The sequence below is a fragment of the Quercus lobata genome, chromosome 2 (genome assembly GCF_001633185.2).
Source record: "Quercus lobata isolate SW786 chromosome 2, ValleyOak3.0 Primary Assembly, whole genome shotgun sequence".
Lineage (NCBI taxonomy): Eukaryota > Viridiplantae > Streptophyta > Magnoliopsida > Fagales > Fagaceae > Quercus > Quercus lobata.
In genome coordinates this window covers 103698958-103721478 of record NC_044905.1, presented here as the reverse complement: position 1 = coordinate 103721478, position 22521 = coordinate 103698958, and the positions used below count along the sequence as shown (strand labels likewise).

Below are 22521 nucleotides of genomic sequence, written 5' to 3'. Positions count from 1 at the left end.
TTGTGTATTGAAAGTGAGGATCAACAACATGTTGGATAGATAATGGAGGAGAGTGAAATGAGATTCAAACCATAGATATTAAGCATTATGAAAATGTCATTAGTCATTACCACTTAGTATGCGTTTGGATACAACTTATTTTGTTGAAAACTGAAAACTGAAAATAATAAAAAAATATTTTTTTTACTGTTTATTACTGTTTGGTACTGTTCATTGGCCTAAATTCACTGTTCATGGCCAATGAACAGTGCATAACATGCTGGTTCAAAAAAAAAAAAAAAAAACCCCAAACGCAAATGTGGACGTGAATCCAAACTGACCTTTAATTACCACTTGAACCCAAAATTCATATATATATTAAACATTTTATACCTTAAATATACTGCATTTAAAATTGAAAAAAATCAGATATGTTCATTTATCTTATTATGGGTGGTGTTAAACAAATCAAATTCTAACACGTTAATCTAAAATTAAACATCTAAAGTATTATTAAAACCAAATCCAAGCATTTGTACGCAATTTTGTTCATGTTGTGAGGGAAAAATAAAGAGAGACTAAAATATAGAGAAGAAAAGGTAGAATAAGAAACCAAAGGCATCTGTAAAATATTTAGAGAAAAAGTAACGCACATATATTTCAGATCAGATTTGAAAACCCAATTATTCACAAAAAGGCTAAGTAAGCAAAACCCATTAGTGAAAAATTGAAGTAAAAGTGTAAAACCCACTTTATATCCCTCCATATTGAAAATAGTCTATAATAAACAATACTTGGAAAAGAGCAAAAAAAAAAAAAGCTTGAGGATGACCGATGACCTCAAACTCTCAAAAGACAACCAATAAGAGAGAGGAGAAGACACAAATTAATTGAATAAATAATAGGGTGGGACTACACTAGACCTAGGAGGAGCAGTCTAAAACCCTTTTTTTTTTTTTTTTTTTTCTTGGTTGTTGTTGGTCTCTCTCTCAAAGTCTCTCAACCCCTCATCTTTATTTTAAGCCCTTTTCTCTAAAATTTTGTCATTTTGTCTTTCTCATATCCTATTACACAAAAACCCCTATTTATTTTTCCTTTCCTCTTTTTTCTTCTTCTTCTTCTCCCTCTTCTTATACTCTCTACTTTGTTTGGACTTTGGACTAAAATTAAATTCCACAAACACTCCCTCCTTCCCTCTCTCTCTCTCTCTCTTCACAAAAGCGCTTTTTCCGAAATTGGAATATAAACAACAACAAATACAAAACCCAATTCCAAAAAGAGAAAAAAAGAAAAAAAGAAAAGAAAAAAAAAACCCTAATAAGGTCATTGAAACCCTAATTCTCAAATTGGGAATTAATTTCTTCATATTTTTACAGAGAGCTGCATTTTTTTTATTTAAATAGGGGTGGGAATTGAAAATTGAGATAGTGAGAGAGAGCAAAGTTGAGAGCTTGGAAAAAAAAAATGGAAGCAATACCACATCCAATACCCAGAACAGTGGAAGAGGTTTTTCAAGATTTCAAGGGCCGTCGAGCTGGTTTGATCAAAGCCCTTACTCTTGGTACACTCTATTCTTCGTGGGTTTTTCTCTAATTTCTGTTTTGTTTGTGAAATTCTACGTTGCTAATTTTGAATTTTTGAATTTTTTTTTCTGGGTTTCAATGTTGCAGACGTTGACAAGTTTTACCAGCAGTGCGATCCCGGTGCGTTTTTTTTTTTTTCTTTCTGTATTTTTGTTTTTCTAAACAAAAAACCAAAAAAAAAAAAGTTTTTTAATATTATGTGACATGGGTTTGTGGTGAATTTTATTGTGAGTCTGCAATTGATGACATACTTGGTGTTGACTGTACATTTTGATTGTACAACTTGTGGGTTGTTATCTGTATTTGTAATTTTTGAGAGTTTGTCAAAAATTCTTTATTTTTTAAGAAGGTTCTAACCTTTGCTGCATGTTGTTCTTGTTTTCAACAGTTGATACCGTATACATGTCCTCTTTACTGTTGTTTTGGTTTTGTATTACTTTCTACTTATGTTTGCTTTAGTGACAAGAAGTCACAACTTGTTATTTAGGGAAAGGTCAATCTAAATTCAGGATTTCAAGGGCCGACGTGCCTTAATAAATTTACTCTGTTTGGCCTATGGTACATTGGATATCACGGTTTCCTGTCAACAGCTTTGGCTTGATGAATAATTGTGAAACGTCTACTAAGGGATATCAAGGATTATCAGTACATTCTTGTTGTCTCTAGTGTGGAGATAAAGAAGACCTAACAGTGCTTTTCAATATATGCATATCTTCATTTGTAGCATAGATGGCTTACTTGTTTATATTTTGGAGGTCCCAATTTTGTACTTCATAAATCTAAAATATTTGGGTTGTTCTACTATAGATGGTAGTGTTTTATAATGGTTATTGGAAGTAATTTTTACAGCTGAAGCTGCTAAATTAAGGTGAGCTCACTCTCAATACATACAATTGGAGGCAGCTTTTCCTACTTATAGATGGACTAGGTTTTTGAGGGGTACAATCTCATTCTAGTTGTAATCTTTCAATATATTTTTTTCTCCTGTAATTGTTACATAAGAGCTCTTTGAGAAAACCAAATGTAATCTTAAGTTATTTTTTACTCTTGCGTCTTTGATCATTTCAGTTGTAAAGAGATCCATAGCAATTAATACCATATGTATTAAGTTTGATCACTTGCAGTAATTTTTTTTTAATAAGTGTATGTAAGATATCATTCTTTTGCTTCTGCTTTTTTGTCATTAAACATACATCCAAATGGACCTAGAAGCATCACTATTGGTTTGAAATATCTGTCATTTATTTACACTGTCCTTATTCATTCTAAATATTTGTTTTGTTGCCATATAAAAAACCCCGGTGTGGAGGCATGGATGTGATTTTGATTACATTGGTAGTTGCGGAGAGTTGTGTCATTTTTCTTAAGGTATTAATGTTTTGGTTTTAGAGAAGGAGAACTTGTGTCTGTATGGACTTCCAAATGAGACCTGGGAGGTTAATCTGCCCGTTGAGGAAGTGCCTCCTGAGCTCCCTGAGCCAGCATTGGGTATCAACTTTGCTAGGGATGGGATGCAAGAAAAGGACTGGTTATCACTGGTTGCAGTTCACAGTGACTCGTGGTTACTTGCTGTTGCTTTCTATTTCGGTGCACGCTTTGGGTTTGGTAAGAACGAAAGGTATGTAATTGTTTTCTCTACTTTTTGAAATTGTTATCACTGATAGTTGCAGTGGCTGTGATTACTCTGGCTTTCTATAATATCGACTCAAGATTTACCGGTTGCCAATTCTTATTATAGATTCTCTCATTGTTTTCCTTTCATGTTATTCTGTCTCCTAGACAATTATAAGAAAGAAAGAGAGGTTGTCTCAGGCAGCACTCATTGAATAATTATGTTTTGTCTGAGCTCAAAACTGTCTTTGCATTTGAATTTAACATTTTTTTGGATATGTCCGCATCAGCTGCATTTTATTTTTACATGATTAATATGTCAAATATCTGGAGAAGTAGTAATCAATTATTCTATATCTAATTCAAGCAAATAATAAGATTGTGGGTTCCATAAGCTCGTGTTAATTTATTTATATAATTTTTGGTATCATTCTGTAATGGTGCAAAGATATTTTATAAGTGCTAATGAGAAAAGAATGAAGTGATATATTTTCATCAGTACTTATTCCGCCCACCAACCCCCCTCCCCACCCCCCCCAAAAAAAGAAAAGAAAAAGAAAAAATCCACTCACCCACGCTGCCTCCACCACCATGTCCCTCCCTCCCCTTCCCTCTTCTCCCCTCAACTCCTCCCACCACCGCCAATGCTTTATGACTTTTTATGAGTTATTTATTTATTTTAAGCATAGAAATTTTTAGTGCAACCAAACACTAGAAAATTATTTAAAAGGGTTTAAACCAAACAAAAAAAAGTCGTTTTCCCTGAATATTTCACTAAAAACATTGCTGCCAAGAAAGTGTTTTACTTTAAAACAAACGGAGCCTTTTATTATTCCAGATTAATTAATTATTTTGATGCATTGGCTGATACTGGCAATTTTAGCAAATGTTCCCACAGCGATTAACATGAGTTATGTTAACTTCATTTTCCATATTTTGTGATTAGCTCTTATGGCAATGACTTAGTATATGATAAAATGTACGTTAGATGGTTCTCTTTTTGGCCACTCCATAGAAGAAGAACGAGGTTTCCCATTGTTCTGTTCTCTTGTTTTGCGAGTTAATTATGTTGCTTAGTGATTTGTAGAAAATGGCCCTTCAATAGCAGGAAATGTTGATAGACTTGTCAGCATGTGTTGTTGTGTACTGGGGAAAGAATGGGAAATAAGACCCAAAGTCCTATTTCAGTTGCAGTACAGAAGAAGCTAAAGAGGTCTAAGGAGAAGGACAAGTAAGAGAGAGAATGCATAAAGATAGAGGAGTTTATGTTGGTTGTACTCTTACTAGAGACAAGCAATAAAGCTGTTTGACTGTTCATCATTACCTATTTGAACGCAAAACTATGTCGCTTATTCTTTGAGCTAATTTTGAACCACAATCAGCAATGGGCTCTTGTTTTTTTAGCTTAAATCAGTTCTTCCAAATTTCTTTGAGTTGATGAGTAAATAACTAGAGACAAATTTTTTTTTTTTTTTTCTTTGGATCAGTTATATGATCTGGATTAAAGGTTGATCATCTTTCCTTTTTCTTTGAATACAGGATGCTAGGATGAAATTGTTATGGATAAAATCAAATTGTTAAAAAAACCTTAGTATACAAGGAAGGGGTTGTGTTTCAAGTTCATAATTCAGAGTGCTTCAATTAGTTAAATTTTGCAACATGAGCTTAGTAACTTGTCTATTTGAGCTCTGTGGGTGTGTCAAATGGTATTCTGATGTTCTTTGACAAAAGAGTGCTAGAAAAACTGGCAGAGGCAGTGGGAAATTACTCAGTATCATGAAAAAAATTGAAGAATGTTGCTGATGGCTTTGATTGAGATTTCTCTGGTGTATATGGCCCCAATGCAGATATGGAAAGAAGACAATTGTGGAAGGAGTTGGCAGGAGTTCCTTGTTGCATGGGGTGGATATCAAAACTTCACTCATTAGTCATTTCCCTAGTGAACGAGGGGATGTAGAAAGGGTCTACATAGCCATATGGGAAATTTATGTTTTCATTTCAGATCTTGGGCTGATGGATTTACCCTTGGAAGTTGGAAGGAGGTGCATTTACCTAATCTAACAATTATGAGCCCCCATCTATGTCCAAACTAGACAGGTTTCTTATAATATTGAACTGGGAAGAAATATTTCTGCTATATAACTGTCAGATCACTTCCCGAATTTTTCTTGACTTTAATGGGACAAAAAGCATATTTTAAATTTGAGAATATGTGGCTTAAAATGGAGGGCTTTGTGGAGGGACTCCTGATAGCACAACCATGGTATGGTTTGAAAAAAAAAGTCCTCTTTGGAAGCTTTTTTTTTTTTTTTTTGGAGAAAGGTCCTCTTTGGAAGCTTAAGATTAAGGAAAAGTCCAAGAATAAGTGCCCATGGTAATTAAATATGTTAGGAGTATTTTATTTATGTTTTACTTGGTTTTTCTAGAGTTAGTGGTATTTTAGTAATTATGTAGTTGTTAGGTGTGGGCCTTGGGTTTTATTTAGTTTATGGGTCATTATGTGTGGCGTTTGATTCAATTCAATTAGGATTTAGTTTACTAATTAACCTAGAAGTCCTTCTTCTATTAGGAAAAGTTAAGATGTAGGATCAAACAAAGAGGGGTTTTATTGAATGTTTTGAGTATTGAGGTATGTTGGCCTTGTTGTTCTTCCCTCTCTCTAATGTTGTTCAGGCTCTCAGTTCACAGATTGTGGAGAAATTCAATTTCTGTTTATTCTTACCCCTTTTCAACCCTAAATAAATATTCTCTTCCCTACAAAACCTTACTTTTAAAATGTTCTAATCTTTAGATCCACAAGTCCCCCTAAACATTAACCTGCCATAAGCTTGCATAGTCAAACTCTCTAATTTGTTATGTCACCTTCTTTAGGGTTGTATGCTGGATGACAATAAATTTCATCTGGTAAATTGGCAAACTGTTTATGTTCTTGTTCAAGCTGGAGGATTAGATTAAAAAACTTTTGTTTTTTAACCAAGCTCTACTTGGCAAATGGTTGTGGAGGTATGTCAAGGAGAGGGATGCATTATGGAGCAAGGTAATAGATATAAAATATGGCATTTTGTGGGGTGGTTGGTGTGTGTATGTAGTGAGGGGTCCTTATGGAGTATGTTTATGGAAGCACATTAGAGGTGGTTGGGAAAACTTTATTAGTTATGTCTGAGGCTTGAGGCAGGGAATGGTACCAGGATTCGTTTCTAGCATGATTGCTGGAATGGGAATTCTTTCTTTAAGGAAAGGTATCCTGAGCTTTTCATGATTGCTAGGGATAGAGATGCATGGGGAAATTTATCATACATGTTTAGTTACATGTGCATTTATCTATGACTATTTTACTTTAGAAATAAATGTTAAATTTTCCTGGATTTTTTCCCTTAAAAAAAATGTTAGATTTTTCTGTTTTGTTTTTTGGTTGTAATTTCTTATTCTATTTTGTATTACTGAATTTCTTTAGGTAAAAAAAGTAACCATTGTTAGATTATCTTAGTTTTCTGTTTAATGCCTTCTGGAAGTACCCTTGACATTGAAATTGACAGTGAACTATTTAATATGTAAAAGAAAGTGAATGCTTGGTCTGATAAAAAATTACATTTGTTTACTAAGAAAAAGGTACTACTATTGTTTACTAAGAAAATAGGTATTACTATTGTTCTGGTCATGTACAACGTTAGAAGCCTTCTATAAAGCCTAGATTCATAATACAGGAAATGTTGTCTGCGGCCCCTTTCTATAAAGCCAAGATTCATATTATCATTTTTGCAGGAAGCTATAAAAGCCAAGAATTAGTGGCTACATGTTATCTATAACTGTTGCATATAAGATCAAATCAAGGAGGTGGTTCTAATATTGTTTGGAATTGGATTTACAGGAAGAGGCTTTTTCAGATGATAAATGATTTGCCAACCATATTTGAAGTTGTGACAGGCAATGTCAAGCAACCAAAGGACCAATCTGCTACTCAAAACAGTAGCAAAAGCAAATCAAGTGGAAAGACGGTAAGAAGGCACAGTTTCACAGAAGTTCTTATTTGCTTTATCCCCTTTGTATGGCTCCTTTGTGTAATGTTTTCACTGCTTTTATGTTGCCTATAAACAGTCCCGGCAATCTGAGCCCCAGACCAAGGGAGTGAAGATGTCTCCACCACCGAAAGAAGATGATGAGAGTGGGGAAGAAGAAGAAGAAGATGATGAACAGGGTGCAACTTGCGGAGCCTGTGGGGATAATTATGGTACTGATGAGTTCTGGATTTGCTGTGACATTTGCGAGAGATGGTTCCATGGCAAATGTGTAAAGATTACACCTGCAAAGGCTGAACATATCAAGCAGTATAAGTGCCCAAGTTGCAGTAACAAGAGGTCTAGAGTTTAAATCTAGGTTCTGAATTTGGAGACGAATACCAATCTAAAAAAGCTGAAAAGGTTTATACCTTTTTAGTTACAATTTGAAAGTAAAACAGAGTCTGTCTTATTTTAGTTGATGAATTTGAATGACTGCTGATGAATTTCGGATTTTTAGTTTTGCTACGTTTGGTAATTGTTCTGTCTAATTCTATGGGGAATTGTGTTTTAAAATAGTGAATGGCAACTAGAAATATTATGTCCAAGCAATTTTCTGGTTTGATCTTGGAGCTTATTATCTTTTGTTTCTACAGATTACTACCTTAATTTGGCAGTTGGCAACCAATGGATTGCTTTGAACATCATTATACTTGAATCTTCTCGATTGGAGATGTCTCTATCTAAGCAGCCTCATGTATGATCATAAGTATAAGATGTTAAGTCAAACCTACTGCAGGTTGGAGGTCTCGTTTTTGAGGGTGCAATTTGTGGCTAGATTTCTGAATTTCTTGTTTCATGGATGATTTGATTTTAATGAAGTGGCAACCAAAGTTGGGAAAGAAACAGGTTCAAATTCAGGGAAAACATGGAAGAAAACTTCCAAGTGCAAAGTTCTCTTGAGCAATTTAAAATCAAGTTCTTCTCCTTTGGTGTTCAATTGAAGTGCAAACGTTTCTATGAAGAATTGGTGGAGAGGGTAAATAATCATTAAAAAAATGTACTGTTCTCTCTTTCTATAATCCAAACCTGTCCTGAAGAAGAAGAATTTCATCAAGCAATAAAATCAGCAAATTTAAAAAGTCTACCACCCTGTTCGTTTCTATTTGTAAACATGGGTTCGGAAAAATTGGATATAGTAATGTTCCAATGGAGTATAATTGAAATAGTATATTATATATTTTTCCCTTTAAAATGTTAATGAGTTATTTGAAATTATGTTTAATAAACATAGTAGAGTAGATCTTATCCTTCACATTAACGCTGAACATCTAGCTATTGATCAAGCTCAAAGGTAGTACAGAAACAATACTTAATAGTAACAAAATTGCAAATATAAACACTTACAATTCAATAAAAGATGCTTGAAAAATTACAATAACAATAAGGATATTAATATTAGGCACAACCAAACATATTTAAGTCTTGTAAGGACCCGTTTTGGGTACCTTAAGCAAAAAGATGGATGGACTCGGGCTCAAAAACCCCAAAACAATGAATTTGTAGAGAGTGGGTTGAAAAACTGGACTTTAATGAGTTGGACAACAAGTATAATGGATTCAGGAGACAAGAAAATAAAGATAAACTGATTTAAACTAAAGAAAATCGTCCTCGGCACAGTCCGAACATATCAATTCTTATATATATTTCTTTCAAGTGTGATTACAAAGTTAGTTCTTGATGGCTACAGTGTTTTTCTCTTGATTTCTCGATCCCCTCTTCATAAAAGGGTCTCTTCCATTATATAGTTCCCTTTAAACGATTGTTAGGAACCCGGTGGTTCCTAATGGAGATTGATGGGAATTATAGGGGAATGGATGGGGATTGTAGGGAAATTGACTTAATTCGAGGTAGTCACCCTCCATAGAGAAAGAGAAAGATTAAGAAAGAGAAATGCACTAACAAATTGGTTTATTCTTCATTGATTCCTCATATTGGATTACAATCATGTATTTATAGGAGACTAGCTCTAATCTCATTGGTCCACATGGCCTCATCCTAATGGTTCTATTATTCCCCATGTGCATTAGTAATTCCAACATGTGCTAAATGTGATTAACATGCTTGGAATTGTAACTAACTAACTAACTAACTAGGTTCTATTATTCCCCATGTGTATTAATAATTCCAACATGTGCTAAATGTGATTAACATGCTTGGAATTGTAACTAACTAACTAACTAAATCTCAATACACAATTATTATCCATATGCTTATAGCATTCCTAACATTTCCCTCCCCTTGAAAACACCTTGCCCACAAGGTGTTGTTGTGAAATAGCATCTTCATCAAAGGAGATCTTCCAATGGACCAATACCGTAGTGACATTTTGATCACCATATTCATGCATTTCTCTTTGACAAGCGGCCCGGTGCACATAAAGGTTTCTTCTTCGTAAATTTTCAAACTTTGCTCAAAGTCTTGAGCCTTCAATGGTTCTTCAATCTTCAAGGTCTCATTGGTTCTTTGAACCTTGAAATGTTCTAGTATCCTCAAGACCTCATTTGATTCTAGAACCATTAGAATTCTTGGAGCTTGTATCTTGGATTCTTGGATCACCGACACTTGGATTGCCAATTCTTGAATCATAGACTCTTGAATGGAAGCCTCCATTGGTGCATCAAGAATGGGTTCTTGGAAGATCATTATCACCTTCTTTGTTGATTCTTTCGACTGAACTTCAAGGGCAGCATGTACATGTATATCATCATCCACTTTGACACAAAAATCAACATCTAGGCTTGCAACAACAGTAGTAGATTCTTGGAACTTGATTTGTTCTTCGAGTTTCATTGAATCATGAGATTGTAACTCCCCTTCCGTCATGTTCTCGAGACCCTCTTGCAATCTTGAGAGCTCCTCCTTCATGGCCATGTTAGATTCATCCAAGGCCTTCATCTTCTTTGAAATATCCTTAGATTCTTCTAAAGCTTTGTTCAACAATCCTTGTATTTTTTTCAAAAGTTTTCTTTCATCAAAATTGCCCGTCTCTGGATCAACGGCTCTGATACCATTTGTTAGGAACCCGGTGGTTCCTAATGGAGATTGATGGGAATTATAGGGGAATGGATGGGGATTGTAGGGAAATTGACTTAATTCGAGGTAGTCACCCTCCATAGAGAAAGAGAAAGATTAAGAGAGAGAAATGCACTAACAAATTGGTTTATTCTTCATTGATTCCTCATATTGGATTACAATCATGTATTTATAGGAGACTAGCTCTAATCTCATTGGTCCACATGGCCTCATCCTAATGGTTCTATTATTCCCCATGTGCATTAGTAATTCCAACATGTGCTAAATGTGATTAACATGCTTGGAATTGTAACTAACTAACTAACTAACTAACTAACTAGGTTCTATTATTCCCCATGTGTATTAATAATTCCAACATGTGCTAAATGTGATTAACATGCTTGGAATTGTAACTAACTAACTAACTAAATCTCAATACACAATTATTATCCATATGCTTATAGCATTCCTAACAACGATCTTGACCCCCCATTTGTTGACCATTCAAGCCACTACTTGAGTGCTTGTCCCATCGGATACCCTCTCAGGCTTTCTGTGCGTTGGAATAGCCAAAGCAGCACTGTTTAGGAGTCTTCTTCATATTAATGCAGCCAGAAAGTTAACTGCAGAGCATTCAATGCAGTGGTAGCAACTTTCTTCTTAGATATTTTAGGATTCCTCCCTGTCCTGTGTTCCTGTAATGCTTATCTGTATCAATAGAACTTTCTTGGAGTGCTCCCTTGGACGGCAAACCAACTCTTCTGACTTCGGCTTTGATTAGCCGAAGAGGTATTCATCCTCGATCCACCCTCCTAGACCCCTATGACCAAAACTAATTTCTCCAAATACTAACACGGACTCCCTTGACCACGTTTACTCCTCCTTGGACAGCTTTACGTCCTTGGATTGGGCCCCAGGCCCAACGTATACATAGATAGTGAGCTCCTAAGCCCAATATTCTTACAAGTCTATTTTTATAAATAACATCTTCAAGACCATCCAAAAAGAAAATGCACAAAGAAAAATAATTCTCAAAAAGATACTTTCAAAATTCATTAACAATAATTACAAACTTAAAGAGTCCAAGAATAATGCACCTAAGCCATATGTTCACTTACATCCAAAACAAAATTCCATATAAAAAAGTCAAATTATAATACAATTACAAAAACTAGGCGAATTTAGAAAGGTTTTAAAACCAAGCGATTCCATCTCTCTATTAGTTGTTACCTTTGGAAGTGTAATGGTTTATGACCATTCACCAGTCAGTACCCATAATCTTTCCCCAGTCATGACACATCAAACTTATTTGGTCTACAGATGGTATTTATTCATGAATAATGTTAGAGATACAGACTATTTTATAAAAATTTATACAAATTGCTGATGTGGTGAGTAATTATTGGTAAATGAAAAAGTGATATTAATGGTGGATCTAGATAAAAACCCATAAGATTTTGGCCACATCAACATTTTGTAAAAATGTTGTAAAATAATTTGTGATTGTATCATTACTCTTTATTCATATTGTATGGCCAAAAAAAGAAAATTGCCAATACTTAAGTTGCAATATTTGAATTGAATATGACGCAAAGCAGAGGAGTGAGGAGTCTCCACTCCCCTTTGATGTTACCAGATGTATTGTCTCTCATTACCAGTAATCCTTGCAAGAACATAGCCCATTACTGAAATGGTGAAACCTATTATTGTCCCTCACAATTATCTCCCTTCCCTCTAACTTGGAGATAATCTTAATAGCTGTATGGCAGTCCCAACATACCCTTAAATTCTTCACCACCCTAATCACTGCCCCTGCTTCACCAACCAGAAGAGCAAAACAAATAGCCAATTTCTCACTATGAGTTCCCACCATCTCTTCTTTCTCTTCCTCTTCAACATCTCTCAGCACGCAGCTTTTGTCAGCAATATACCCGTTCCTCCTCATCTTCCTTCCCAGTTCTGACAATAGCCCATAGATGTCATCTGATCGTTCATGCATCCTGTCTCCTACGATAAACTTGTGTATTTCACCCTTATATTCTACCCAACTCCATCCAGTTGTCTTTTTCACTCCCACTTTTCTCATTGTTCCCCTGACCCTCTCAACATCTTCCCACCTCCCTGCTGAAGCATATATGTTGGAAAGCAAAATATAATTTCCAGAATTATATGGTTCAAGCTCAAAGAGCTTGCTTGCAGCCAGCTCCCCAAGTTCAACTCTTTTGTGAATCCGGCTAGCATTTAAAAGAGATCCATAAACTCCAGCGTGTGGTTTTATTGGCATGCTTTCAATCAACTTTCTAGCTTCATCCAGTTCACCTACTCGACCTAGCAAATCAATCATGCATGCATAATGATCTACAGCAGGAGCTTGGATTGATTTGAAGACCTTCCAACCTTCTTCCAGTAATCCAGCATGGCTGCATGCTGTCAGGACACCAATAAATGTCACGCGGTCTGGTTCAATACCTTCTCCTTTCATTTTTGACATTAGTTCAATGGCTTCCATTCCATGTCCATGAGTTGCAAACCCTGCTATCAATGTGTTGTAGGAAACAACATCTCTCGTTTCCATTTCTTGGAAAACTCTATAGGCATCTTCCACACTCCCACATCTTGAGTACATGAAAATCAAAGAGTTGTATCCCGAGATGCTGAGTTTGATATGGTTTTCATTAAGGATGTTCACAACCCAATTTCCCAATTTCAATGCTCCAAGATGTCCACAGGCTGAGAAAACACTCACCATTGTCACCTCATCTGGTTTCAAGTCTTTAGTAGCAGTCATATCTTTAAAGAGCTCAATTGCCATGGCTGACTGCCCATTTTGAGCATAACCAGCAATCAATGAGTTCCATGAAACAACATTTTTTTCTGGCATCTTATCAAAGAGCTCTCTAGCTGAATTCAAATCCCCAACCCTTGTGTATGCAGAAATCATGGCATTCCATGTAATAGAGTTCCTATACACGCCCAGTTCATCAAAAATTCTTTGAGCAGTCTCTAGGTTTCCACACTTTGCATACATATCAAGCAGCGCAGTCTTGACAAAACAATTCAAATGGATCTTCTTCTGGTCAAGTGTTCTAACAAGTAAGTCCGCTAGGCAAGGATCACCATGCAACGATAATGATGAAATAACAGTAACCCAGGTCGTTTCATTTGGTTGAACCCCGGCATTAATCATGTCATCAAACAATCTTAAAGCCTTCTCTGCAAACCCATTCTGAGCATAACCTGATAGCATTGCATTCCAGGAGACCACACTTTTCTCGGGCATCTCATCAAAATACCTTCTTGCACTCTCCAAATCCCCCTTCTTAGCATAACCAGTAACCATGCTAGTCCAAGTAACAACATTCCACTCAGGCATCACATTAAAGAGTCTACTTGCTTCAACTTCATCCCCCCACTTCCAGTAGCCAGAAATCATTGAATTCCAATCCGCAAGAGTCCTTTCAGGCATTTCATCAAACAGTTTTCTAGCAAACTTAACGGGGCCATATTTTGCGTACATATCCATGATCACATTGCGAACATAACGATCCTGAAAATGACCCAATTTCACTACTTGGGCATGAAACACAACGCAGGCCTCCCCAGCCAATTTAATCAATACTGGGTACACAAATGTACCAGCAGGCCTTATACCACAATATTGCATATGTTTAAACAGAGAAACCACTTCACTATGAGCACCCAATTGGGAGTAATACCTAAGCATGGAAGTGAAGACATGGGCATCAGGGCAAGGCAGAGAGTTAAAAATGAGATGGGTATAGGCCAATGGTGCGTGGAGGCGTGTACAGTGAGTAAGGAGTAATGCCACCCAGTAGTTATGGTGGTGGAGGGAGTTTTGAATGAGGTTTGCATGAAGCTGTGATAGATGTTTTAGGTTGGTTACTTTGCATGCTATGGAGCCCAAATGTGACATTATAAAGTTGACATGCTTTGGCTCCCAAATAAATGAGTATGCCCCAAAACAAAACAAAAGGCCAAATTAGAAGCTTGTTCACTTCAGTTCAAACTGTGTAATAATAATTTGTTAAACAGTAAAAGATTTAACATAGGACTCCTATTGGTACACATCATGAGGAAGGAAGAACCCCACTACTTTCAGTGTCATCACTGTACCGTCTGTCTATCCGAAACTTGCATAAAAGTTCATGTTTTGATTGGTACGGTTAAAAGAGACTTTTTTTTTTTTTTTTTTTTTTTTGAGAATGCAGTTAAAAGTGATATAGGTAACGTAAAATGATATTAATTTCAATCACAACATATCTCGTAACAATTTTAAAAAAAAGTATTTATTACACGCGCATTAAACTTGGAAATCGTCACAATTTCAATTGCTTTTTTTTCATGTGTGTAACGATGTGTGTATTACCGTGTCAGCAACAAGTTTTGCCTTAAAAAAAATTTTAAAATTAATTTCCTATTTTTATCCAAATGAAAATGAGTGTATGTGTACTGGTTACGGTAGAGATGTATGAGACAATCCTGGAACTGGACATCACTGAGTCAAAGTACAACTTTTGGTATGACTCAATCAAATTATGGGCTAACACAATCCATTAACGTAGCTCCAAGAACAGTGAGTACTGACTGAAGACATTTTTTTATAACATTAATCATTGTGATCAGGGAAAGTTTCAAAGAAAAAGGATGGATAATAGTTATTAGAAAACTGAAAAAGGAAAATAATTGAATATTTTTACATGTCAGTAGATGTACAAAAACCACCTATAAATAAACTTCATTTGAATTAGGATTAAAGTGCGTATTGACCAAGGTTGTCAAAATCGGGATCCTACATAAGATTGTGAGAGGTAGGTGAAATCGTGAATCGTAGGATCGAATCATGGATCGTAAGATTCTATATATTTTCATATTTAAAGCAAAAAACACGTTAATAATGACTTTGTATGTTGAATAATCATATAAATTGTGAATTTATCCATAAAAAAAACAAAGATTTGCATTATATAATGTAATTTGCGTGTCATACATCGCTACGTCTATACTAACAAAACAAATATATTTAAGTTTTGACTCAATATATCTAAAAAGTTCAATAAATGTTTAATGAGCAACCAAATACCAAAATATTTATCAACAATATGGAAATATTTTCCATGTTCTAAGTTCCAAGTTCCAAGTTTAAATTCTAAAATAAGTTATCAAATGAAAACTAGCTAACTAAAATATGAAATCCAAAATCAATATTAATATTAAGGTGAAGTGAATATATAATTATTCTCATTACAGGGTTCTTATAACCATCGTCCTAATTATCATCATTAATTTCATCATCTATGTAGACATTGTATATTTGTATATTAGAGCTGTAAAAGAGATCAAAATACAACTTTATACTCAACTATTCAAGTTATGCCACTCAGCAACAATTAAAGAGTATGCTAAAAAAATCAATCAATCAATATACAAATACAAGCATGCTAATAAAATTATATGTAAGAAAAACATTTTAGTAATATTATAACACAAATTAGTATATTGATCAAACAAATTTAACAACATTATAACTTAAAATGTAGCAAAACCAATATAAATTATTCATTTAGAAATAATGAAGTATTCCTTCATTTTGATTACAAGTGTACTAAAAACTATAAAACATTTGCTTAGGTTAACATAATTTTATAAAAATAAAAAATAGAAAGCCATACCATCACAACATAGAAAAATAAAAACCCTTAAAGCTTTATCAAAACTCGAAATTTATCCCTTAAAAAAAAAAAAAAAAAAACCAAAAACTGATGTTTTGGTAGGATCGATAGGATCTCATACGATCCTACGATCCTACATACGATCATACCATTTTTACGATCTTAATGCGATTCTAAACGTTTTGGTGAGGTGAGATCATAAAATCGTGCGATCTTACGATTCAGATCGCGATTTTAACAACCAAGGTATTGACCCAAAAGAGCTTGGACAAAACAATAAGTTTAATTAGCTCAATGAATAAAGTCTAGTTAACTCAGTTGATAAAATTTTTTATAATATAGTCTTGTTAAAAAAGATAAGCATTTCCCTCTCTAGAAAATACCAAATTTGATTAGCATTTAGCATGCTGAAACAATGAGAAAAACTGGTTTGCATTTAGCAGCACACACCAATATACCTTACCAAAGGTGAACTAATTTCTTAAACAACACTATGAAGTAATTTTTGGAATCGAACAGAGATGGATCGCGTTAACAATTTCAAATCACCACTTTTGGGTGTTTGGTAGTCATTTGAATTCGTGCTTTTCAATGTTGTAAACATGAAAAGTGTGTTTTCACGTTGCATCAACAGCAATCACAAATCCCCACTTTTTCAAAAGTCCAAAATAAAAAAGATACCCAAACTCACCCTTAGCATATGAAGTGAGGAATGAGCATCAACAACTGATTGGAGCCATCTAACATCTACTTGTGACACTAGAGTGTCCCAAGATCCAGCAAGCCCAACTTGATGTCAGTCCAAGTCCAAAAGCTTTCTTTGAAGACCAGAATAACAACCCATTATTTTAAAATATTTATTATTATTATTATGAATTAAGTTAAAATGTCTTTATTTAGTGTCTCCTAGGATGAATTAGACTTTATGTTTTACTTCTCTTGCACAAATAATTTATTGTGTTTCTTAGTTCGTAATAAGAGTCATATCTGACTTTGATCAAATTAAGTAAATGTATTTATTATTATTTTCATTTTCCTACGCTTGGGGTTGTTTCAAGCTCTATTTAAGCATTTGGCTGAATCCAATACAAATCAGAGTGTATTTGCATAATTAAAAATCTTGTGTTTTTCAAAAGATTGATTTCTTCTAAATCAACTCTTATCCCTTAGGTGGATTGTTTTGGGTGGCGAGTCTTAGTTTTTGTATCTCTTGAGTAAGATTAATCTGTATCTCATAAAGCAATGAGTCAAAATAGTTCCGTATTCTTAGCTTTTGAGTGGTGCTATCTATACTTAAATGGTGAGCTTCTTTATTCTTTAAATTGTTTAGTATTATTTTTTTATCCCATAAAATCAGAAAATACAAAATATATTTATCCAATCTATTTCTATTTATTATATAGGTTAAGTTTCAGTTGCCTTTTACGAATCCGGTATCAAGTTGTACGGTGAATATTTTGAATACTCAGGCCAATAGTTACGTTGAGATCATTTTTGAGGGCCCCAATTCAGCCCTCTACAAAATTTATGAACCCAATGCTTTTGAAAAGTCCTCTGATCCATGAACCTTGCTATTTCTCACTTAACCTGCCTTTCCCATATTCTCTTGCACCCCAAAGTGATAAGATACCCTCTCGTTTTGCAATAGGTTGATAGACTACATTCAATACGAAGTACCAAAAATAAAAGATTTCTGTTCATCTACAAGTAAAGTCAATATCATCCATTAAATCCTATGGTGATGGTGGGACAACTACCTATGCTACATGGACCTACTCTTTAATTAAATGTTTTAAATTCTTAAGACAGCTTTCTGTCAAATTGATAGCTCTCTCTGCTTTTACAAACGAACAAAACAATGTTCATAATTCATGGCTAACAAATGGAAGTGGACGAACCAAGAATGTCCTAGTAATAGTGGCTTTGGACAACTCCTACAAAGAGAGGAACGTGTAGAATTGCCCAACAACCAATAATGCTAGTATCTCCCATTAAAGAAAAAAAAAATGCTAGTATCACACACATTTTATCATGATTGTCCTACATGTTAGACATTAAGTTTTTGAGAAAAAATAGTGATTTATATGATAATGACAATGCTCTGGGCTTGTGTCAGCCTACTAACTTGTGGTTCAACTAAAAATTCTAGTCATTTATAGAGTAGCTCATCTTCTCCTGCCTAAACCAAATGGTTAATAGTAATACATTGTTATAGTAACTTGTAATTGGAGTAATATTACATTTAATGTGATGGGACAAATGAACTCAATTTCTCTGGACGATCTCATCAAACATACTCGTCCACCTCGGTGCGACATGGACGAACACATAGAAACCATTAATAAGAACATTCAATGCTTTGAGCAGTTACCAAACAGTTGGCAAACCGTTGGAGCCTCATCAAAACCCATATTCATGAGCCCTGAGGCGTTACAAAAAGGGCATTAAAGCCACAATTAAGGCCCCCAACGACTAAGAACTACAAAGTTGTATATATACACTTCAAACAACTATAAATCAGGTACATAGACACACCAAAAAACACTCATAGGTTCTTTGATTTTCTGTGTTATTCTCCAAAGGTTTCTTTGTACTGACTTTGACATCAAAGACGTCGTGGCAGGCATCACATCGGTGTCCATATTTTGCAGAGACATAGATGAGGACACAACTCCATCTGGCCACACTCACAAGGACTGACGATTTTGGCATCATCAACATGATCTATCACTAACACAATTTTCTTTTACATGATCTATCACTAATATAATTTTCATAATAGAAAGATATTTTATATACGTATATTTAATGAATAGGTAAATGTGAACTCTATTTATTCCAATAGCTACTATAGAAACTTCCTACCCTACATGTTTATATGTTTTCACATCTATCTGACATTTCTTTTTATATATATAATTATATATATTTGCTAAAATGACATTTCTTGACATCACTGTGACAATATTTGGCATCTTTGCATCCAAGGCAATTTTACATTATGGTGATTGGTTTTACATTTTTGTAGCAAATATTGGCATGGGACATGGACATGACATGTGGTTGCTTATTGCATTGTTGTATTTCAAATAAACAATCTTGTGTAAAATCTTTTCTCTATTGGAACAAATTAAAGTGTTTTGGTTACTTGTCTTTTGCATTTAATCCCTTCTATCAATGAATAGGGGCCTATAAAGTTATAGTCTCTCAATTAAATTATCCAGAGGATCACATGTCATCTGGCATTTGTTTTTGTGTGTAGAGTGCACATCCAATGTATTAGTAGAATTTAGAAAGTCCCATCGCATTCTAATATATGCCATATTGCCATGTTGTTTCAATTCTTATTATAGAATACTCATCTTTGACTAATAATCACATGTTTGGATTCTATCCTGAGTGAGAGAGACGGAATACTTTTATTATTTAATTTCCTTTATATATGTTTGGAAACTTCATTTGGAAAATAAATATAAAAAGTTGAATAATTGAAAGAGACTTGAGGAGGAGCCGGTCTTGTGGACTCTCTTATCACATGCATAATCAATAGATTCAATACATGTAAAGGGACAACAAGAAAGAGGCTGCTCTCCAATATTGTTCTACCAAACTGTGCTTATTGTGACCAACACTTTTCTGCCTATTATATATATTAATTAAACAAATAGAAAATAAGATTTACAATATTATAAAACAATTGTTTTGAAAGCACATGATTTCGTGTTTTTTTTTTTTTAAATAAAAAATTGCGTTATTATTATTATTATTATTATTTATTTTAAATGATCTGAGAACACATTATTCATTTCTCAGACATATTTGTCCACTCCTATTTGTACTAGTAGTCTAGGGTTTAATCGCCTATATATACTTATGTTATGGTTTATTGTAATATAGGTTATTGTACTACACTTTTATACAACAAAAATGTCCTTAAGGGTTTCCTCCATGGATGTAAACCAAAAAAGTTGAACCACGTAACCTTCGTGTTTTCAGTGTTCCTATTCTATGTCACCCCCTTCCTCATTTACTTTAGCATGTACAACATGGTATATACATTGTGTTGCTAATATATATTAACATCTTTGTTATACTTAAAAAAAAAAAAAAAAAAACTAATAATTAATCACAATTGGAACTTTTCCTAATATTTTGTAAAGCCCAAATATACTTAACACACATCTGAGTTTTTAACTTGAATAAGTAAACCAAATAGTGGGATGTTTAAGTTTTAACTCACCTGATGCACAATTTGTACAAGTGAAATTGAGTAATGAACATTTGATAAGATCTTATAGAAAGAGTCACAAGTTTCTCTCGGTAACATCTCATTCTAATTAATATTTGACTAAAAAAAGATCAATTTTAGAACTATACAAGAGATTTTCATAATGAGAATAATTTTTTTTTTTAAGAGAATTTCAACGTATGACGTCCGCTCCTAATGATAGTGCTTTATCAACAAACCAAGATACTAATTAGTTTTTGGTGTAGGCGGGAATTGAACTAACTGGAATTCACATATTGAGAATAATATAAGGTAACAAAACAAACAAAATCAAACTCCTCATGAACTGAGTGAGGTTGATATTTTAAAAAGAAATATTAGTTGGCCTTCTTATAAAAGGGTTTTTTTTTTTAATAAAAAATTCAATAGTTATAATAAAGAAAAAGAAATTTGAACTTTGAATGTTTTTGTTAGAAATACAAAGAGATACTAGTTGAACTAAGCTATTCATGGCTGCTGAACTCAATATTGAACCATTTTGCTATACAATCCAATTATCTTGTAACACTCAATTTATTTTAAAACCTTTCTCTCAAAAAAAATTAAAATTAAAACCTTTATCCAAAATTTCACAATAGGTTTAAAATTGAGTTGAATTAGAACATTTCATCAAAATATAAAGAATTAGAACAAGATCCAATTTAATTCCTCACTCCTGCCGACATTACATTATTGCTATCTTAAAAAGAACCGTTTTAAAATTGATATGAATTGTCAAAAAAAAGTAATGTTCCAAAAATAGTAGTTAATTATTTGTTATAAATTTTCTTCCCATAGTTTATAAGGTAGTTGAAAATGTGGTGTGGCTCAAAAGGTAATTTGAAACTAATGACTAAATTCTCTATAAATAGTAAAATACAGAGGGAAAAAAAAATTGAAACGGTTTAACTAAACTCAAATTATTTTACATCTTGTAGTTTTTTTTTTTGGAGAAAATTTTACATCTTGTAGTTAAGTGGCATAGTCTCCTCTTTTTTATTAAGAGAACCAAGATTTAAATTCACCTTCTTCATTTTTTGAGAAAAAGATCTGAATTTAACCTCCCTTTAAACACCAACATTATATAAAAATTTTAAAATAATTAATACTTATTATAATTCTCATATAATAAAGGAATATTTTGAAAAAAATAACAATGTATGCAACTCGTTGGTCAATGCAACAATGTATTTGAATTAAATAAATGAATGATAACTAAGTTATGTTCATTTTAAAAAGAGAATTGTTACATTAGTAGTTATCATTGGTTCTAATTTTTTTTTTTTTAGAAAGTTTCAACCTATGGCGTCCGCTTCTTATGATAGTTTTTTATTATCAAACCAAGACACCAATCAGTTTTTAGTGTAGGCGAGGTTTGAACCTCAGATGTTTTATACAACCATCAGAGACTTTACCAATTGAGCTAACTGAAACCACATTATTGGTTCTAATTTGAATCCACTATTAAAATTATATTTTTTTTACCTACAAGTAACAACCATTAACAACTTTAGACTTAAAATTTATTGTGAAAATATTGTGAACATAACATTTTTCTTTTACAAATCGATGGAACAATGAACATGATTAATATTGCATCAACTACATAGTAAATGCATTTGTTTACTTACTTTTTCATTTTTATTTTTTGGAAGTTGACCTATCAATTTGTAACATATATAGTAAAATTTGTAATAGTTGTAGCATCTCTCGCTGTTTTAAAGTTTTTTTTTTTTAGAGAGTTTTAACCTATGACGAAAAGTTCTTAAATTTTAAAACTAATACGGTGAAAAGTTCTTAAATTTTTGTTTCAAAAAAAAATCTCAAATTTTTTTAAGTATTCATTATTAGCAATTAAATAAACATTGATTAATAATATTGTGATATTTATTTAAATGACTAAATTACGAAGATTATAATTATTTACCAAGAAATTACTTCAAAACTTTGAGAAAAATTAGATCTAATTATTATGAGAGGTGTTGCGTTCCAAATATTTTCACAATAAATTATAGATTGTAAGTTGTTATTAGTTTTAATTTGAATTTACAACTTAAATTAATTTTTTGCTTACTCATAATAACAAATAATAACCTGCCACCTATAATTTATTATGAAAATATTGTGAACAAAATATTTTTTTAATTATTATAGAAACAAAAGCTTATGACTAAGTTAATGCTGTAATCCACTAAAAAAAAGCTTATTCTCTTGAGTATAGAAACAAAATAAATAAGAGAAGAAGAAGGAAAGAGTGTTTTTTTTTTTTGGGTTGAGAAGGAAAGAGTGTAAATGAAAATAAAAAGGACATGATTGAAGGC

The 22521-nt window shown here is 33.4% G+C and overlaps 2 protein-coding genes across 2 annotated transcripts; one reads left to right on the top strand and one right to left on the bottom strand.

Moving 5' to 3' along the window:
• Nucleotides 1–981: 981 nt before the first annotated feature.
• LOC115977672 (PHD finger protein ALFIN-LIKE 7) lies at nucleotides 982–7805 on the top strand. The gene is made up of 5 exons (XM_031099686.1): nucleotides 982–1540; nucleotides 1650–1682; nucleotides 2952–3180; nucleotides 7042–7168; nucleotides 7269–7805. The coding sequence occupies exons 1-5, from the start codon at nucleotides 1444–1446 to the stop codon at nucleotides 7539–7541; spliced, it is 759 nt and encodes a 252-aa protein (XP_030955546.1). The 5' UTR covers nucleotides 982–1443; the 3' UTR covers nucleotides 7542–7805.
• Nucleotides 7806–11821: 4016 nt separating this feature from the next.
• LOC115977671 (pentatricopeptide repeat-containing protein At1g14470) lies at nucleotides 11822–14434 on the bottom strand. The gene has a single exon (XM_031099685.1). The coding sequence runs from the start codon at nucleotides 14175–14177 to the stop codon at nucleotides 11895–11897; it is 2283 nt and encodes a 760-aa protein (XP_030955545.1). The 5' UTR covers nucleotides 14178–14434; the 3' UTR covers nucleotides 11822–11894.
• Between the last annotated feature and the right edge of the window lie 8087 nt (nucleotides 14435–22521).

Bases quoted from the DNA above. Each gene is read 5' to 3' on its own strand.
- LOC115977672 (XM_031099686.1), top strand. From the start codon at position 1,444: ATGGAAGCAATACCACATCCAATACCCAGAACAGTGGAAGAGGTTTTT. The intron at 1,683-2,951 runs GTGCGTTTTTTT...TTTTGGTTTTAG, and splicing joins TTACCAGCAGTGCGATCCCG to AGAAGGAGAACTTGTGTCTG. The intron at 7,169-7,268 runs GTAAGAAGGCAC...GCCTATAAACAG, and splicing joins GCAAATCAAGTGGAAAGACG to TCCCGGCAATCTGAGCCCCA.
- LOC115977671 (XM_031099685.1), bottom strand. From the start codon at position 14,177: ATGTCACATTTGGGCTCCATAGCATGCAAAGTAACCAACCTAAAACAT.